General features: G+C 37.2%; 1 protein-coding gene across 6 annotated transcripts in view; it reads left to right on the top strand.

Annotated features, from left to right (window-relative positions):
• ATG5 (autophagy related 5) overlaps window positions 1–19814 on the top strand; it is an 83646-nt gene that overhangs the window by 12588 nt on the left and 51244 nt on the right. For all 6 annotated transcript variants that reach the window (XM_055811314.1, XM_055811315.1, XM_055811317.1 and 3 more), the window contains 2 exons: window positions 1711–1789; window positions 7438–7600. In XM_055811314.1, the coding sequence (XP_055667289.1) occupies window positions 1711–1789; window positions 7438–7600 (242 nt within the window). The remainder of the gene's footprint in view (window positions 1–1710; window positions 1790–7437; window positions 7601–19814) is intronic.

Below are 19814 nucleotides of genomic sequence, written 5' to 3'. Positions count from 1 at the left end.
GGGGGTTTGATTTTTTTTTTTTTTTAATTCTCCTGGTTACTGTAGGTTCCAGGGAGCATTTGTATATTTCTTTAATTGCAGTACCTCTTTTTCAAATAAGTTCAGGAACAGTATTGCAGCAGTGACACTGGAAGCAAGATTTTAATGGGGGAATACTGGCTCATAGTACAAGGTAGATACACACTTAAGAGTGGAGTGAGGGAATGTTGGGATTTTTTTATTCCACGTGCATTGACAAGTCCTCTTTTTCTTCTCACCTTGTCTCTTTGTTACTTAGCTCACCTGAAAACCCACTCTTTCATGGAACTCTTGCTGAATCTCTGTGGAAGAACTGAAGGCGTGATTGGCAGTTAGTAGTAATAAGTCTTGGTGGTAAAAACTTGAGCGTATATGGATATGCGTTAGCTGTATTCTTCATTCCCTTTTGTCAGGAAAACACAGATCTAGATACTTTCTTGACATTTCCCTCTATTCTTTCTTTAAAGAAGTTACCAGTGCAATAGGTAAATTCAAGAATCGTAGTACTATTTTGGGGGGTTTTATTTTGCTATTGCGGTGACTTTGTCTTTAGCTTTGGGGTTAGCTCACCCATAGAGGGTGCTAAAGCACTGTTGTGTGAAAGTGTAGCAAGTCAGGAAATTGGCTTGGCACAGGTGGTTTTTAAAAGTCTGGACTTTCAAAACTTTTATGTATGTGCTTGGCTCTGTGTCCTGTGGTCAGTCCCATTTAATTCAGTGATGCTACTGAGTTTACAGTTAAGTGTGTGTTTATCTCTCCATAGGATGAGAAGTGAGTAAGGCTCTTTCAGTTACGAATTTTGAAAGATAAAAGAATGGAGTTGGTATGCTGAATGCAAAAAAAACCAAACAAACCCAAAACAAAAAACCAAAAAATAAACTCAAAACAAACCAAAATCCACCCTATCAAAAATCTTGCTAGTGTCTGCTTGTGAGAAAATTGCAGAAAAAGACCTCTTTACAGTGCCTGTGGAAGTATTGTTCTGTGATATATATTCCTTATATTGCTAGAGGCAGTATCTTCTAGTAAATTTAAAGGAGACAAAGTTATAAGGCAGAAATGAATATTTGGAGGAAGCAGCTTCTCTGTTTGACGTCTTCAACCTAGAATGCCACTGAAATACAAAAGTCCTATATTCCCGCCCCCCCCCTTCTTAATTTGATAGTAGAGTTACAGAGTTCATCTTGATCCATCCTCTTTCAGTCCTTTTACAGGCATGTCCTTGTTTTACCTGACTACTTAACTCTCCACAGTGACATCAGGCAGGTGGGAGAGGGAGGAGATGTTAAGGGTCAGTGTGGTATGAACCTGTGGCATTACAGTACCTAAAAGCATGTATAAGTTTGTCAGACCAGCTCTTCCAACGGTTATCAAGCTTTTTTAACTAAAAATACTGTTTTGAAGGATTCCATAGGGCAGCTACCTATGCTGTTGCAAAACTGGCAGTGTTTTGTGGGCACAGCTTGGAGATCGCTGTTTTAGATACTGAACATATGAAGTGTAGACTTGATTCTGCCAGAAACTGTCAGTCATTTCTACCTGCCTGTGTAACTTTTATGAATCGGCAATAATGAATGTTAATTGTGGGAGTTGAACAGCTAGTTTTTTTCATATAAATGCAGGTATATTAACTGCCATATGTAGAGTTAAATGCACAGCTTTTTTGTTCATTTAATATCTCTTCATTTTTAGGCATTACCCAATTGGTTTGCTGTTTGATCTCCATGCATCAAATACAGCACTTCCTTGGAGCATCACAGTGCATTTCAAGGTAAAATTGAAATACACCTTTAGTTAAGAACAAGTGAGTGTGGGATTGCATGAAATTTGGAAGCTAGGAGGCTTCATAATTATTTTGTAAATAAGTGAATGGTATGACTTGAAGGGGAGAACTTTCTATGTCTTTAACTCAGTCAGCTTGAGTTGACTGAAGGTTGGAAAGAATGAGAAATGCTTGTCCCTTTAGGGACATGAGCATGGGTATGAGATACTGTAGAAATACTTGAAGTCAGGGAGTGCTGTTGTACTTCGTGTGGGTCCCCTTTAGAGAACTGAGGGAAAGGAGTTTGGTCTTGTGATAGCTTAGTCACAGGAGAAACGTTATTTTGATTGCACATTGTAGAACCATTAGGTATGACTTCATAGCTACTGATCTTTGCTCAGAAGAGTACTTGTGCAGGGTTAGCTTGGTGCAGGATTCTTTCATACTCTGAAAAGGCATTGAGACAATAATCCCAGGTATGTTCTGAAGTCAAAATACTAGAAATCATGGTATTTAACTTTGAAACTTAATTTCTTCATTGTAAAAGAAACAATGCAATAGGAAAACTGATCCAAAGGGAAGGACTAGGTTAATAGGCTTGGTTTAACTGTGTGAGATGTGACATGAAATAAAAAGTCTACTGGGAAGCAGACGTGTTTTGAATGTTTTTGTTGGAAGAATTCTTTTCTTGAAGATGTTTTAGGAAAGGTTTTGCTAACAGGAGTAGTCTGATTGTTTTTGAAAGTATGCACTGGAATCATACGTTCTTATGATACATATTTTCACATGTTGAAACTTTTAAAATGACTGACTGAATGAATCTGAAGTTGGGGCTGTTCTTGAAACCATTGTATTTACCACGCTTCTGTCAGATCAATGTCAGAGAGAGCTGGGATGAAGATGCTTCCAGAGTGTTTTGAAGAAACTGTAGGGCATCTCTATGTCATGATTTAATTGTTACACCTTCTGAGAGCTCTGGAAGATTAACAGTTGGCAGTGTGTGAATGTTGCCATCCAAAAGTAGAGCCGTTTTGAGAAATAAGTTGCAGCACCACAGTGCATTTAATTTTATGTAGTAATGTAAAGTGACTTTAATGTCCTTATATTGCTGCTTGCCAAAAGATCAGCTAATTTAAGTTTGTCTCAAAGGTCTATATTAAAGATCAGCAGAAATAATTTACTGCTATGGCAGTATTTTAAAAGCTGTAATTTAGTTTTTAAAAATATAACACCTTGGATTAAGCACCTGCTTAATCTCTCTTCCTGTTTTTGATGTAATCTGAAAGTTTATTTAAATAAACCCCTCTTAATCCTTGAAGTCAAAACATAACTGAAATATATCAAAGATGTAAAAATATTGAAGATATTTTCATGTCTTAGTTTCTTACAGCTAAATAGTTTAGATGTGAGATTGCTGCCTGAATTATTCTTTTCACTTGTGTGTGGTAATCCTTCAAAGAGCCATAATTTATTTTTTTTTTGCTTAATTGAACAGTAGTCGATTTTTCTGGGGTTTAACTTCTGCTGTCATGGCTTTCTCCTTTCTTTTAGCAAAGCATGCAGTCAACAACAGTTGTCTCACATCTATTTTAACTTTTCTCTTCCCCCATCAGTTTTCTTTGTTCCATGTTAAAAATATGAAAGAAGTTTATTTCTGTTCAGCAGAAGTTTGAAAGTTGACAGGTAGTTGTAATTTTCCTTGTGTTATGCATGCAGGCCAAATAATAGACATGCTTTCTGTTTGCATTGAAGAAACAGTTTATTAATTTGTACTTCTGATACGCAGTAAAATAACATGCGTGTATATCTCTAGTAAAGCTGAAATACAGTTGCCTTAAGTAGTCTTAGAAGGATGAGCTTGTAAGTGTAGTAAGGACTGAGAATTGTGAGAAGCTGTAGTCTGAAAATTTGCTTTTGTTACCCAGGTGTGGCTTTAAGGGGGGTAACTATCCCTTCCTGTTATCGCATGCCACGCTGCGGCATGCCTGGTACTGTTCATGTTCTCAGCCTGGTAACCAGCTCTCCAGATTTTGTATAGTAGATAAGAGGTGGCAAACGGCTGTGGAAATGGGTAGTGCTGTTGGAGGAGAGGAGATCAGGTGTGCCAGGGGACACAGTTTTTAAAGCTCTATTGTTGCTGTAATTTTCTGTAAGTGGAGCCTAATGCAACTAAACTGGCACAGTATAAACAGGTATTTTTGTGAGGTAGAACTGATAGATAAACATAGGTGGAATAGAGCTATGAAACTAGATTGAAGTTACCTGTGATGGTTTTGGAACAGTTTTATGTGAGAGGTCATTTAGTGGTCCTGTCTGTACCGATGATATGTACTTCTTTATGACTAAGTTTATGCTGCAGGTGTCTACTGGTGTATGCAACAAACCCAGTGTTGCTTGAGCTTTCTAAGAAAATCAGTCAACCCTTAATAACTTTTCTTGCAAAAAATATAGAACATGGAGGCAATAAGACATCGCCAATAAGAGTACCTGAATTAAAGCTGCTTATGAATCTGTTAAAACTTTCTGCACATCTCACAGTTGTATAGCCAGGCATGGCTACTAGCTTGTTAACAATTGTCCCTTTTCTCAGGCAACTGAATAAAGTTGTTACATTTGACTCTTTCCTCCAGTAGAAAGAAGGCTGGTAGAAATGAAAAAAAAAAACAAACAACCAACAAACAAAACAAAAAATATACATGTTCTGTATTTAAGTATAAAACTCACTATTCTGTGCCCTATTTTGTAAATCAGTGGGGATATTGGTAGTCTCATGTAGGTGAAACTTTCATACACGTCTTGTAGATGCAGCATTGTGTTTTTCAAGTTACCACTTTCATGTTTAGGTTTTTCAGCTTCTGCTTACAGTACTGCATAGAAATGTGTCAGTGTTTTTCTTCTAAAGGTAAGACAGCACTGAGGATTGTAAGAGTGTTTTCCACAGTGTTATCCCTTACAAGCTTGGAAAATTAACTATGCCACACCTTTGTACTACAGTGGCTTGGTTCTTTTCACTAGCTTAGCTAGCTTTGACCAATTTTAAATACTTCCTTGCTGTTCTGCAGACTACCCTATGTATGTTCTCTGGAACACATTCCCCAGGAGTGATATTCCCTTTAACTTGAAGTTCATTGGAGGAAGGTTAGTCAGGGAGATCCCTACCCTTAGAAAGACAGGAATGTCCAAAAAAAGACCCTGCAGTTCAGTATTTAGACATGTGTAATAAAAACATTGTTGTAACAAAACTGTTGTTTTCATAAACTTAGCTAAAACTTCAGCTTTTAACTGTGAAAGCCAGTGTCTAGGTTCCTGTATTACTTGGCATTAAGTACATTCCACTGCTTCGTATTCTTTTGAGGGATGCTAGTGTCTCGTTTTGATTTCTTGAATGTAAAGAACTTTCTCAATCTTGAAATATGCTATTTCTAACTGTTTTCATCTGGATTCGTTACTAGACTTGACTTTTTTTATTTGAGCAAGTAAGTTAAACTTCTAAAAGCATTTTATAGGCCTAGACAGATGTCAGCTGGCAAGTAACAATCCCAGTGATATTTTCCATTCATCTTGGGCCCAATTATGCTGAGACCCTCAGCTTTGTGGAGAAAGTGAGCGAGGTCTGCCCTAGGAGGACTTTCCTTTCTGATCTGTCCTCTTTAATGTCTCTACACTTGGCCATCCTCATAGGAGAAGCAAGCTTTATCTCTTCGATTTCTAGTCAGCTCCACATGTATCAGTCCCTAAGTAACAATGGCACTTCCTTTGTGAGTTTAACGCCAAGCCATGTATACTTCAGTGGAAGAGATGTTAGCAGTCTTTTCTTCCCTTTGTACTTCTGTTTTTGGAAGATACTCATCCTTTTGATCCACAGTTTCCAGAGTCTGGGTTCACTGTCATAAGGAGGAATCCACTATATAAAATTCCATTATTTAATGTCACTCTTTTCAGTAACTTCATGAGGAGGGAACTATCATTGTTGTCCTCAATTTCCTTAAGGTAAGGCAATCCCCCACTCCCTTTCATATTGTTGTTTGTGGTTCTTGGATATTTTGAATTCCTGTTGTTCGAAGCAGTCTTCACTATTTTTCCTGGTTTTATGTGGAGGAGAGAAGGTGTGAGGTTTTCCAGCATTATATTGCTCCTACTGTGACATGTTAACTACACTGTAAACGCCTTTGAAAAATATCCTGTTGCATGTACTTGTATTTCCAAAATGGGTTGAACAGTCCCTTGCAAAAGCTTTTTTTAAATAGCCAGTTTGTAATCAGTTAAGAGGAGAGGTAGTCTTGTGAAATAACATGAGAATTAAAGTGTAAAAATACATTGCAAGCCCTTGTTGTGAAAGGGAGTACTGAATGATGCTGCTCTAGTTTGGCTCTGGGGGTTTCCACTGTTCAGCACTGTCATAAGCAACTGTGAAAAGAGGATGGATAAGAAGGGGCTAAAACATGGCGAGTTTTGAAACCTTTAAAAACTAAAGACAATAAATTTTTGATAATGCCTGTATTACTGTAAAATGACAAGTGATACTAAATGTTAATAAAAAAAATAAAGAACAACCCTGTGTACCTATACAATGCTGAACTTCTGATGAGTTAATTTCCAAATAAATCTTTCTGTACCTGAATGAGATTTACAATTATAATTCCTTAATAAATGAATTAGGAAAGGTAGTTATCTTTTACTGAGGGGATAACGGTTACTTGAGGAGTGGTAATGGCATCCGCAATACTGAATGCAGTGTGCCAAATAAAAGGGGTATAGAATCAAGTCGCATGGGTCAGTAGTAGGCTCATGTATTTGGTAAAGTTGGAGCTGACAAGGATTTCCTGTATCTCTTAAGGAAAAATGTTTGTAAGTGACATACATGCCATAGTTCATATATGTGGATGGTGATATTTGGAGGAAATGTTTTTCAAAGACCAGTATAGAAATGGGTGCTAAACTGCCATTGAGAGCCAATAGGGGTTGAGTGGTGGTTGCTTGTTTCTCCCTTGTCGCAGCACTCTCCAAACTAGCCGGCTGCAACAAGGTCTTTTACCATCACATACCAACATACTCTTCACACCAGTCCCTCTGCTGCCTTCTCCTAGTCTCTCTTCACCCAGGGCACGTGTTCTCTCTTCTCTCTGCTTCTTCCTCCTCTCTCTTCCTTGGCTGCCCAACCTCTTCACAGAACCAGCCACAGCTGCACCTTATCTACATTGGCCAACATGCCCCTGAAGCCAGCCCACAGTTGTATATTATCAATGCTAATTAACCCAGCTTCATTCCTCTACACTCCCCCTTTTCTTTTGTTCATTGCCAGAGTTAAACATCATCTTGAAAACATATTACAAATCTGTTTCCTGAATTTTGGATGTAAGGGCCTAAATAAATCTGCTGATGTTTTTAAATGTATATATCAAGTTGAGGTTGGGTGATTTAGAGTAATTTCTGGTTTCACAGAAAATTCTTCAACTTCTGTTTTTCCTGAAATGTTTTTCCCCTGTAAAACCTTTCTTGTCAGCAGAATGAGAGAATGATTGTTACCTTCTTCCAGAAGTAGATTCCAGTGTGCTTCTTCAGTATAAATGTAAACCTGAGTAAAATTATTCTTTGTTCTTAATCTTCTAAGGTATGTGATAGATTCATTTCTCTTGATTTATCTTTTCTTTTTGTAGAATTTTCCAGAAAAGGATCTTCTACACTGCCATTCTAAGGATGTGATTGAAGCTCATTTTATGGCTTGTATAAAAGAAGCAGATGCTTTAAAGCACAAAAGTCAAGTCATTAATGAGATGCAAAAAAAGGATCATAAACAACTGTGGATGGGATTACAGAATGGTAAATACAGTGCATCAAGTATTAATTATATTTAGGTCTAGCATGCTAATAAATAACTACTTCAAATTTTAGTCATGGTACGGGATATAAAATGTCATTGTTTGCAGAATTTTAGTCTGTCATGGAAAAGTTTGTATTTTTTAATCACCATTTATGTAATAATCCAAGTGTGGCTTAAGTTATTCAAGGAACTAAATTAGGTTTTTACAAACCAAAACTAGGAACAAAACAAAATAAATACTGTCTAGTATACTTTTGTGCAACTGATAGTTTTTATTTGGGAGACATCTGGGGTGTAAGTGTTGTTCAGTATTCATCATCTCGCACCATAAAGTAAAAACGGTTGCCTCCTCGAGTTAATGCTTGAGGATTGTCACTGATAAACAATACAGGTAAACTTTAAAAAAAGTTGCACAGTAGATTAATAATTCTACTTTTCTCTCTGCTAAATTTATTTTTTTTTTACTGCTGATATTACCATGGCTTTCACAAAGATTTCTGCATAGATAAGTATGAACTTGGCAAGGTCAGCAAAATAATTCAGAACAGGATGTTCTAAAATAATTAGTATTCTTACTTTGCACAGATAACATGAATCCATATTGCACTGCAAAATGTAACTTCTTTTGTTTTTACAAACAAAGAGTTGTGTCCTCTTTCTCATGGTTCTTAGAGGCCTGTAAGTTGAAAAGCTTTGTAAATATTTCAGAAACTACTATCTGAAATGGGTAGTAATGCCACTTGCAATATATTTTTCTCATCCCCTGAAGCTGTCATTTATATTATTACTGTTAAATTTATTTTACAGAAGCTGTAAGCATGAAGTTGTTTGTTTTATATTGAGGTACAAAATACTAAACACTTAGAATTAACATCTTCCTACATTTGTGAGAATTAAATGAAATGGGAGAGGCTTTGAATGCAAGACTACTTGAGACATGTTTGCTTTAGACAGTGAGGTTCTGAGTGAGTTAGGGTTTAATGTGTGGCTTTAGTGAGTGTGTGGGTTCTAATTTTTTTTTTGTTATTGTGTAGTTGTACTGTCTTTCATATTAAACATACTCCTGTAATTCTGGAGATTGAGTGCTTATCAGAAACTCTGGTTTCTATTTTTTAATTGATGGAGAGATAGAAATTGAGGGATTATTTTAATTTGCTATTTGAGTGGTAAGATCTTGGGGGATGTGGTACATAATTGCAAAATGTATCAAGTAAGAAATTGCATTTTATGTGGTTAATTTCAAAGTACTTCTTGAGACATCCTGTTTTGAGTAGACACTAGTCAGCAAACTGCTATGTTCACTTTTGTGAATTAGCAGTAAATAGAGAGTACTGGTCCACTAGAAGCCAGAATTGGTATAAAATACATGTTTCCCTAAAGCTTACATTGTTACAAGTCAATTTAAACTGCAATTTTAATAATTCTGTGAAAAAAGTACTCTGCTTGAATAGTATGCCTTGTAGGCCATTCAAGAAGCAAACATAATTTTGTTTTCTATTTGGAGAATTACTAGCTTTATTGCAAAAAAGAATCCTGTCACTTCATCCCAGTGCTCCAGTGTTCCCAGCGCAGGGCACTTTATGTGCTCTTTTTATTAATGCTTTTAAAAATTAAAACAAACCTTTAACATAAGTTATAATAATGGCAGATGAATTGACTACACAGTGAAATAGTGTGAGTTAAGGTTCTTTTTCTTTAATGGAAGTTACAGAACCTTGATACCCTCAATATATGTGAGGTAGGAGAACAGATGTGCAGTGCATTCTTTCTGTGCTTATCTTAGGCTCTATCTTTTAGTTGATTATTTGTCTAAAAGTATCTTCAGGTGTAAGGAAACCAGAATTTTGCTGTTCTACTTTTTAAGGTTAAGAACAGAGGTTGCCTAGCAAGGCTGATTTCAGGGTTTCACTACTTAATGAAGAATTGCACCTGTGAAATCTGACACCTAAATGAGTTTAAACAATCTTCTGAATACTTTCAAATGCTAATTTTGATTTCTCAGCTCTTCATAAGAGAAACAAGAAAAACTTATGAAACCAAGAAAACTCTTTTTAAGCATGTTATATCTTTCAGTATGTTTTTATAGGCTTTCGTTTGAGAAGTAATAATTTTAAACCTCTTTATGAAACAATGAATGACCACAAAAAAGAAAAGAGAGTAGCGTTTGTGATAACTGCCTTGTAAGTAATGATACATCTGCAGGCTTTTTTTTTCTGTGAGACTTGAAAAAAAATTATTCAGTACTTAAATATAGGAAGTGTTATTTGTTTAAGGAAAGATAGCAATACTTACAGGATATGTATTAAACTTAGTTTTGAAAAAAAATTTCAATGTTGGAGAAATGTAACTACCAATGACAAGTGTAATTTGAGATGAATGTTTCTACTGAGAAGGAAGTACTTGGAACAGGTAGCATGAGAAACTTTCAGTTGCCTGTAGATGGCTTTTAGGGGAAGAGCTTTAATAGTGAATTTATGGCAGTCTTGTACTAGTAACAGCTGGGAGGTATTCATAACAACCTTTACATGCCTCCTCCCACCATGTCTGGTTTTGTGTTAATCTGCTATCAAATCAGGAAGGTAAACATACTTTTCTGTTTGCTTGTGCTGTGGTTTTGCTTGCTCTTCAGACTTCGGTTAGCCAATTTTTGTCCATAAACCAGATACTCCTTAGCTAGAACACTTCTTTGGAACAGGTACATTTGTGTTGCCTTAATTTTGACCAGCATCATGGATGTCTGACTGCGGTAGGAAAGTGATAAAGGCAGGCTATATAGCTATACTGACCTCTGTCCCTTTGTAAGAATTGTTAAACTTCTTTGATCAGAATTGATGGAAAATTTTACTACTGTTCGTGCTTTAATAGTGTTATGGACATTTTTATTATGGATAAAGTGGATTTTCAAATGGGTGGTTTTTTCTTCTTGTCTCATGTGGAAAAATAAAGACTTTCAGCTTTGAAACATTAAGACTGTGGGCCTAGTGATGACTCAAACAAATGAAATCTCAACTGTTTTTAGGGGGAGAGCTGTATTTTTTGCATGGTTCAAAGAATTAATATCCATAACTTCAGTATATAGTAGTTTTGATAAAGGAGGATTCTTAGATGCAACACAGCTGCTTTTCATCAGTTGTGGAGGGACATAAGCATCCATACCCTGGAATTCTCACAGGCATCCTTTATAACCGGTGAAGACCAGACTTAGTATTTCTGATAGATGAGTGATGGAAATAAACAGTAAAAACTCATAGCCATTTCTACAGCTTCTTTATAGATTATAAAATAAAAGCAGGTCTTTTTACTGAAAAATATTATGGAAAAAGAATGTAATACTCATTCTTGCTGTAGGGCTTACCGGAAGTTAAATGGCCGTACTGAATTGTTCATGTTAAAGGAGAAAAATCCTACAAACATTCAGATATATGCAATATTTTATTTTTTAATGCATGTGATCTTTGTCTTACTGACAGTGTCAGGCCTGTATTGTCTTGCATTTATTTCTAAATTATATCTAAACCAGTCCTGGATTTTTGAGGGGCAGAAGGTTTGTTTTTTCTGAGTTATCGTATTGCTGTTTAGAAATGTTTGAACTGCCAAAAAGAAATAGTGTCAGTACATCAGCAGTATCTCTTTTGTGCTGTGTACACATGGCCCACTCAGGTTTGGTATGTGTGTCTCATAGAGAACTGGTTGGAGCAATGCTGTTCTTTACCTTAGTCCGAGGTGATGAGCATGCTTTGGTAGCTGAACAAATCGCTCTAATCTTACCTGATCCCTTGCAACTTAAATTAGGCAATATGTATGTAGAATATCTTCAGGAATTTAACAGGAAAATGAATGAACACACCATGAGGCTTTTTTAGATCACAAAGCTGCCATTCTTTCCTTTTCCCTGTGTCACTATCAAAATGGTAACGTCTTTCCATGTTTCATCTGTAGAGATCCAGTTAACTGTGAAGAAAGACTAAACAATTCTTTTGAGCTTTGAAAATGGGTGTATTGGTTAAAAGGATTAAAAAGGATATCCCAAGTCATTACTTTCCTGGGCTGGTGGTTAAAAATTTCTGGCAATGCATCAGATTTTCTTATGATTAGTGTCAATACCTGCTTATTCTGGAGTTAGATAGCATGGCATACACCAAACATTGGGGTTGCTGATGTTATGGAAGCCAAGGGGTGTGGTGTGGACAGGTTCAAATAGATCTGCCCAGTCAGCCCAGCACTGTTTTGGTGTTGAGCTGCAGCTAGGTTCAGGCAGCCTGGACCTGCAGAATCAATCAGATGCATCAGAACAGGCTTTCCTAGGGATATTATTTTTTGGTGGTGGTAGTTTTTGTTTGGGGTTTGGTTGTGGTTTTTTTCTGGTAATGGATGGTGGCATAGACTTCAGTGTTGGTTCTGCATTGGTTACTGGCTTGTAACCCTTTCCGCACAAATGACTAAACTGATGCTCCAGCCATATGGGTTCTGTGTCATGATTCTGAACTGTCTCTCACACACACCCCACACACCCCCTGAAACTGACTTTTGCCTTGTTACTCTCCTGTGCTGGTCTGGTGCCTACTTGCATAGTTGCTCTTTGTTGCAGCACAAAGGTGGAGAATTGATGGCAGCCTGAATTCCCCCCTTGGCTTTCTCTGCTCTGCTTTCAACAAGGGAACAGAGCAGAGCTGCTGCGTTGGTGAGGCCCGTGAGAATCAGTGGGTCTCAAAGGAGGACATAAACTGCATGAAGGGAGGAAAGCAAAAGGTAACCCAGTGCTCGCAATGCTACTTTATACTGAAGTCTCCACCATGAGAGGAGATAGAGATAGGTAGATAGAAATGCTTTCTAGTGATTTTACTACCTTGTATTAGAAGCCTGTGTGTCTAATTAAAAACATTAAACTCTGAAGGAGCACACCTGAAGGTCTTTGCATCTTTGGCACAGGTAATCTGCCAGCCTTATAATCTGTTCATATATATTGCAGAATTCTAATTTATAAACCTGCTGCGGTTTCAAGGGCTCGTGTCTTGTACTCATTTTGACACTATTCCTCCTGGAACGTTACCATTTCTTCAGAAAGATAGCCACCTTCCAGACTTCCTGTTGAAGCAGGTGTGCCTTTCATCTTCAACCTGAATCACACACAAACTGGTTCTCTACATTCACTGCTTCTGTCTTCTGTAGTTTTTACAGATATTCGGTAGACTTGGATTCAGATTGTGAGAATCTTTGACTGTATTTCTCTAAATCTATTTTACTTTCCTTTTTTACTGCCTCCTGCTTTCTTTCCTCCCTTCCCCCTCAAAGTATTTAATTTCCTGAAAGATGTGTAAGGTCTAACTACATTTCAAAGTAAACAGTCTCTTAAAAAAAACAGCCTTAATTTTTAAAATTAACTTTGGTTATTGGGGGGGTTTTGCTTTGCAGTTTGAAATGCTTCAAAGTTATTTTCTGCTGGTAAACTGAATTTGACAGCTGCCTTAACATAAAGATTCTTTAACTTTTAAAAAAAGCTGTATTTTAGAAAAGGCATAGTACAGGGAAAGCAAAGTAGGTTAGTGAGTTATATGGAGAGATGCTGCTCTATTTTTATGTATATAAACAGAGCATAATCAGAGGCAAAGAAGGTATTAAAATATCCAGGCTATCTAGATGTGGAGCACAGAACTGGAGTACAGATAAAATTGTCAGGAGTCCTTTTCCCTTTGACTTAAGGAAGTCTGTAACAAGCCCTGCTGCTCTATTCTTACAAAACCTGTGGGTTATGTGTTTCAAAAATAAATGGATTACACATTTTTTAATAATCACAGCTTTCTTTTTAGCTTAAGTGACAATACCTACTGAGGCCACCTGCTTTTAGGCTACACAGAAAGCTTAAGCTTCATAGGATGTATGCTTTTTCATATTTGAACAAAGGAAAGTAGTCCATCTTGATTTTTTTCTTCCCCTGAATCTTTAACAGATAAATTGATGACCTGGAAGTGAAGGGAGGTGGTGTTAAGGAAACAATGTACTTAAGATGGTGTTTAACAAGCGAAAAGAATGTTGATAAGGTATGGCAACCTTATGTATATTAAAACAGGGAGGAAAGGCCTTTTTGGATCAGATAGCTAATCTGAAGAGTGAAATGCTGCTTTATCATACAGTTTATAAAAACGTTCTGTTAACCGGCAAAGTTTAAGCAGTATGCTTTTGTTTCTTCAGAACACTGCTTTGCTATAAAAACTAACGCATAAATTACAGCATAAAAGTAAATGTGTTAAATACACTGATCTCAAACCTATTAGGGGAGGGATCCCCCCCCCCTTTTTCTTGATTTGCATCTACAGCTCCATTTATAGTGTGGTTTATAAATTATTTTTTTAAAAACTAGAATTTGCAGCTAAGTATACAGAAGGAATTTTCTACTAATTCTTCTCTGATTGTAAACGCTGCTGTTAAAAAGTTGGTATAGTGCATATAGGCAAGCAGATGTGCATCGATGTAATTAATTTACATGATCATAGTACTAAAAAGGGAGTGACAGTCAACCTTAAGGCCCATACCACTGTACTTTACTATTATTAGTACTTGAGCTCGTTAGCATGATGCTTCTTTGCGGTGATTCCATGTCTTTTTTAGCATGGACAGGCAAAGTAAAGCCTATTTTTTTTACTTCAAAATTTTACAATCTGCTGCTTTCCTGCAGTATTCTATAGCAATATACCAGCTGAATGTGAATTTGGAGGGTATATAAGATTAATGGGCACATCATGCAGTGGAGATATTTCAGTTAATGACTGTTGTGTATTTACAAGGCAAAATTAGGACTTCAGATACGTACATTCATGTTGAATGTTGTTACTTTGCTATCTGTGACATTAAGAATATTTCTGTACCTAGCCTTTGTCAATTAACATTAAGTCAAAGCAGTCCTAAGGTCCTATCTCTATATATAATGATAGTTACTTGTGCCTGAAAATAGTCTGAAAGAACTAGTAAACTTGTGTGCCCTCTTCAGTTGTGGCTTTATATTCTGTACCATGATCTGTCAAAATACCCGAGTAACCTAAGCATTTAATAGCAAGAATATTTTAACTGTGGATGGTGTCAGTGTGTAAAATGTGGGGTTGTATGGTGTGGAAATCTTGTGCTTTAATGATGCTATAACAGTATTTCAAACTGTGTTCTCAAAAAGGCTGGCACTGAACTGTAGTAGTCAGCAAGAGTCAAATATGTATCAGAGTCTTCCTGAAGCCCTTGATAATCATAATTATCTGTGGTTTTGTTGTACAAGAATAAGAATGATGAATTTAGATGGCCTAGAGTACTTTAGAGACAGATCTTTAAATAGCTGAGAAATGAGAGTAACTAGCTGTAAATACTGTTTCTGGATAGCAAGGTACTGAAGTATTTAAAATAATTCTATTTTGTCAACAAAGCTGCTTCATGCTTGAGGCATACCACACAAAATTTAACCTTCTATAAAATTGGTTAAAATTGCTTACCAGTCAACAGAACTACGTGTGCATGTAGAGTCTTAGTCTTCTTGGAAACTAAATTTAGAGAAGACTACTTTTTGGCTGTAGCAGTTGAACACAATGCTTGCTAGAGCCCAAGTCAGTGGAAAATATAGTTGCTTTATTGTTAAGAAAATACACTTCATGTCCTTGACTTGCAGCTGTAGTTCTCTGTACAGTACAGTTAATTTGACTATATGTATATGATTAAACCCTTAGTTTATGACCAAAAGAAAATATTGGTGGAAGCAGTTGATAGACTGGGGAACAGATCTGCCATTCAGAGGGACCATGATGAGCAGGAGCAGTAGGCAAGCAGGAGCTTTCTGGAGCTGACAGGTACAGGTGTAAAGTCCCGCACCAGAGCCAGGAAAAAAAACCCTACATTGGGGCAGTCTAGGGACTGACTGGGAAGCAGCTTTGTGGATGTGCATAACGGTGAACAAACAGATTGAGTAATCTGTTGTGTGGTGTTGCAGAAATGAAGATGAACCAGGGAGCTGCTTTAGCCCTTGTGCACCCTAGTATATAGCCAGATGGTGAGTACTTTCTCCTCACTCAGCACATCTAAGGTTGTGCTGGGAATACTTGTCCTCTTTGGGACCTCAGGACAAAAGAAATGTGGGCAATCGGAAAAAGAGGCCAGCAGAGCGGTGGTAGGATGGATCAGGAGCTGGAGCATATTCCTGTATTAAAAGAGAGTGGGTGAACTGCCTTGTTTAGCCTGAGGACGTAAAGGCTGAAGATGGATCTAATAGCCGCTTTCCACTACCTAAAAGGAAAACTTGTAGGCAGATGGAGTTTGATTCCTCTCAGACATGCCTGCATTGGCCGTGAAGTTGGGCAATTACAAAAGAAAACAGTTACAAGTCATGGCAGGAGAAAGGCTGATGGGATACTGGGGCAGGGGGAGTGAAAGGGATTGAGTGGGAACCTGCAGAGACAGTCAGAACATGACTGGGCAAGGCTTTGAGCAAACTCATTTAATTCTATGTAGACAGCTCTTCTGGTTTGGGCAGGAGCTTTTATTCCAAAGCTTGACCTCCAAAGGCACTTCCCATCTAAAAGTTTTCTATGGTTCCGATATAACACTTGGAGAGTCTTCGGTCTCTTAGATAATGCTATGGTTGGTTCTGTCCAACTACTTCTAGCTGTGCATCATTTCTATGGTTCATATGGTTATTAGAGAGTGGTGAACCTCTGAAAATAGACAAAAGCTTTGTGTTTTTAAAATTTAAGGGTTGTACACTTTTATGCAAGCTGGAAATGGGTATTGCTTGCATAGAGCTAAGAGATACAACTCAATTCAAGCATGTTTTCTAAAAATTTATACAACTAGATGGCTTTAAGAAGAAAGCACAAGTTGTCCAGACAAAAAATCATGCATCTGTGCTACCCTGAGGACTACACCTGTTTGTTCTCTTTTTTGACTTTCTAAAACATAAAAGCCATGAGTGCATTTTCCTTATTGAATTTCAACAATCTTTCCCTTGTTTTTGCATTAATCCTTTCTGTTATTTAAACAATCTCCACAGCCTTCTTGAAATAGATGCAATTCCGGAGTCAGTACTCTGGTAGCAGTTGCATCAATGTCAAATACAGAAAGAAAATAATTCCTTATTATTAAGATATTTCTGTTAAGTTTAAAGATTAGGGTGGGGTTTTTTTTAGTTGTTCTGCCCACTGTTCTACAGTGGGAAGTCCATTTTAACTGGCCATATGCTGTGACCAACTGTGTCTTATTGCAAGTTACTTGTAAATATAACGTATTATTCTGTGATAATTGCCCATATTCTTTGTGTATGCTGGTTTAAGGCTGTGCTGCATTGAAATGCATGTGTTGATGGCAAGCACTCAAGCAGTCCATTTACCCTTTCATAGAGTCATGTGAGTGGAAGAGATGCATCTAACATCAAGATCCATGCAAAATTTCAAGCTGTTTGAAGCATGGCAGTACTTGAGTTTCAGAGAATGAGTGTAAGACAGTAGCACAAATGAAACTAAGTTTTCTGGTTGTCTGAAGATCATTGCCCTGGGTCTCAGCCTGAGAAAGAGGCCTAGCCTTCAAAATTTCAGCCTGGACTAATCCTTAGTTAACACAGCTTGATAGTAAAAGGTTCAGCAGTTACTGTCTATCAACAATAAAACTATGACTGGAGTTATCAACAACCTTTTAATATAATAGTTATACATTCGGATTAACATCAATGACTGCTAAAGGATTTTCAGTCTTGCTTAATGGAGGGAACAATTCTCAAAGTGTTTCCCTGTAACTGTCCTTTTAAACTGTTTTAAAGGACATATTAAAGGCACAAACAATTTCAGTGATAGATTTCTGAACCCTAAGTGCATACATAATGTGGCACACTGTATTTGTAAATTTGTTTGAGGTTTAATTTGTTGCATAGTGAATTTGTGTACTGAGATTATTGTTATGGTTGATGTTAAGTCCTTGTGGTTTTGCTAACTCACACTGTTTCTATATATGTAAATAATATTTTCAAAGTTCTCATTAGATTCTGTGCATCTCTGTAGTACTGAAAGGTAATGTGCGCAGTGTTTGGGCATTCAGTGACTACATTTCTAATAAATGAATATTTATATTTATAAGTGACTTATCCAGCTGAAAAATCTGTGAGCTCTCTCCTCCATTATTTGGGTTTTAACTTTCTGATCTGTGATATAAAATAAAGCAAAGTTCTAGTATTTCCCTTTAGGCAAAGTTATATATAGCAACCATCCTCTCATTTAAGGAATGTGATTAGTAGAGTCATCTGGAACTCTTATCCTGTCACTAATGTCACTTCTGTCCAAGTCTTATTGCCATTACTTTGAATACTGTTATGCAGATATGAACATCTGCCTTTTGCAAGTATGGTTTTTTTGCTAATACAGAAACTCTCTAATACATCAGTCAAGCACTTTATTAAAAACAGCTGGATTGTGGAAAACAAAAGCAATAACTTTTGACTATTACAGGAGTTTAGATATCATGTAGGCTGCATAAGCTTTTCACAAGGGAGGATGAGTGTGTAAAGTGCTTTTCCTGATAGGTAGAGAACTTCTTGTTTACTGGCTTGATGAAAACTCCAGTTTTGTTTTGTCAAACTTCTGGCTAGCACCTTTAAGTCCTGTCTATCCAAAGCACTAATTAGTTCTTATAGCTTGTTCATAGCATTAATAGCTTCCTTGAGTCTGTTTTGCATAAATAGGAGGTACTGACACAAAAATTGGAGAATGATGAATCCTTTTGCTTACATTTTCAAGGGAATTGGGGAGGGTGTTGGGGTTTTTGTTTGTTTGTTTTGAGCTTTTGAGTCTTCAGGGTTCTGTGAAAGCAGCTATTTTTGTATTTCGGAGCATTAGGATTCTGGCATTCAGCCAGTGCTTTTAATGCTAATAAAAGTTCTTGCCAGGTCACATATATCAGTTTGCAGGCTGAATAGCCTTTTCCTGCTGCTTGCTTTAAAAATTTGTGTTGATTTTCTTATACCCAGCTTGGTTTCCTGTAGTAAAAATACTGTATCTGTGGAAGGATGTTTGGAGAACAGCAATATAAGGTTATGAGGATTAACTTAGATGTCTTCAGACCATGCTGCGCACACAGTGGAGATCTGTCTTAAGATGTCTGACTCCATTGTCTAGCTAATTTACCAGAAAGTTTTTCATTCCCTAGGATATTGGTTGAATTGACAGAACGTAATTGATTACAAAATGCAACAAGTTTGTCATTCACCTCTTGCAATTATTGCTGTAATATATAGAAACTACAGAAGTTATTAGAAAGTTGAACATCTTGATAAAACAGTAGTTTGTCTTGAGCATTGTTTGAGCATTCAGAGAATGATCTGAGAAGTACAAATTTATAAATTTCCCTGCCTTAAATAATATCACGTGCACAATTTCTGGGAGGTGAGGAAGCTGGAATGAAGAACAGAAGTGAGTTAACTGTACATTACCACTGTTTAACTTTTTTGTCCTTCTAAACAAGATTCACTTCTCTGCCATATATGCCACAAGGGACAATATACTTAAGTTCCTATTGTAAGCCTGTTATATGTGCAGAATTTGGTGTTTTTCTGATTCATAATGTATGTTGCTCATCTCTAATGAATTTTGAGGACACTAAGCTGTTCACCCAGCTTTCCTAGTTAGTGTAATATGAGCATGAAACAAGTAAATGAAGTCACTGTTTCTTTTAGTTGTTTTTTTTCAGGTAGGATGTTTCCAAACATGTAGGTTCCTTATTTAAGACTGCTGAAGCTCACTAGCTTAAGTAAGTCTTGATTGTTGCGTTTTGTATATAGCCATAATTGATAGTTTTATCAACAGCGTTTGTAGTCTGAAGTGTAAATTCATCAGCGCCTGCCATAGGATGCTTGTCCACACAATCTGTAGTGAAAGCTGTAAGCCATTCTCAATGCTGTCTCCAAGGGTGAGGGAAATATACTAAATCTTCACTTTCCCACTGACAGAATTTGTGGGGAGGATGTATTCTGTCTTTGTGTTAGACATTGCAAGAGTAAACCTCTGACTCTGTCGGCTGGAGTTCTCATAGCAGGCTCGCTTGGGTACAGCCAGCTTCAGGGCTGCCACTGCTGCCCGCAGAGCTTCCCAGCTGGTGAGCTATGGGGTAGCACCCTGTGTCCAGGCAGCTCCTCATCTCAGGCAGGTGCTTGTGTGGTGGTGCTGACTTCAGCTCAGGTAAGTGCTTGTCAAGAGGCATTTC

Source organism: Falco peregrinus, chromosome 7 (genome assembly GCF_023634155.1).
Source record: "Falco peregrinus isolate bFalPer1 chromosome 7, bFalPer1.pri, whole genome shotgun sequence".
Classification (NCBI taxonomy): Eukaryota; Metazoa; Chordata; class Aves; order Falconiformes; family Falconidae; genus Falco; species Falco peregrinus.
This window is presented reverse-complemented; position numbering and strand designations above follow the sequence as displayed.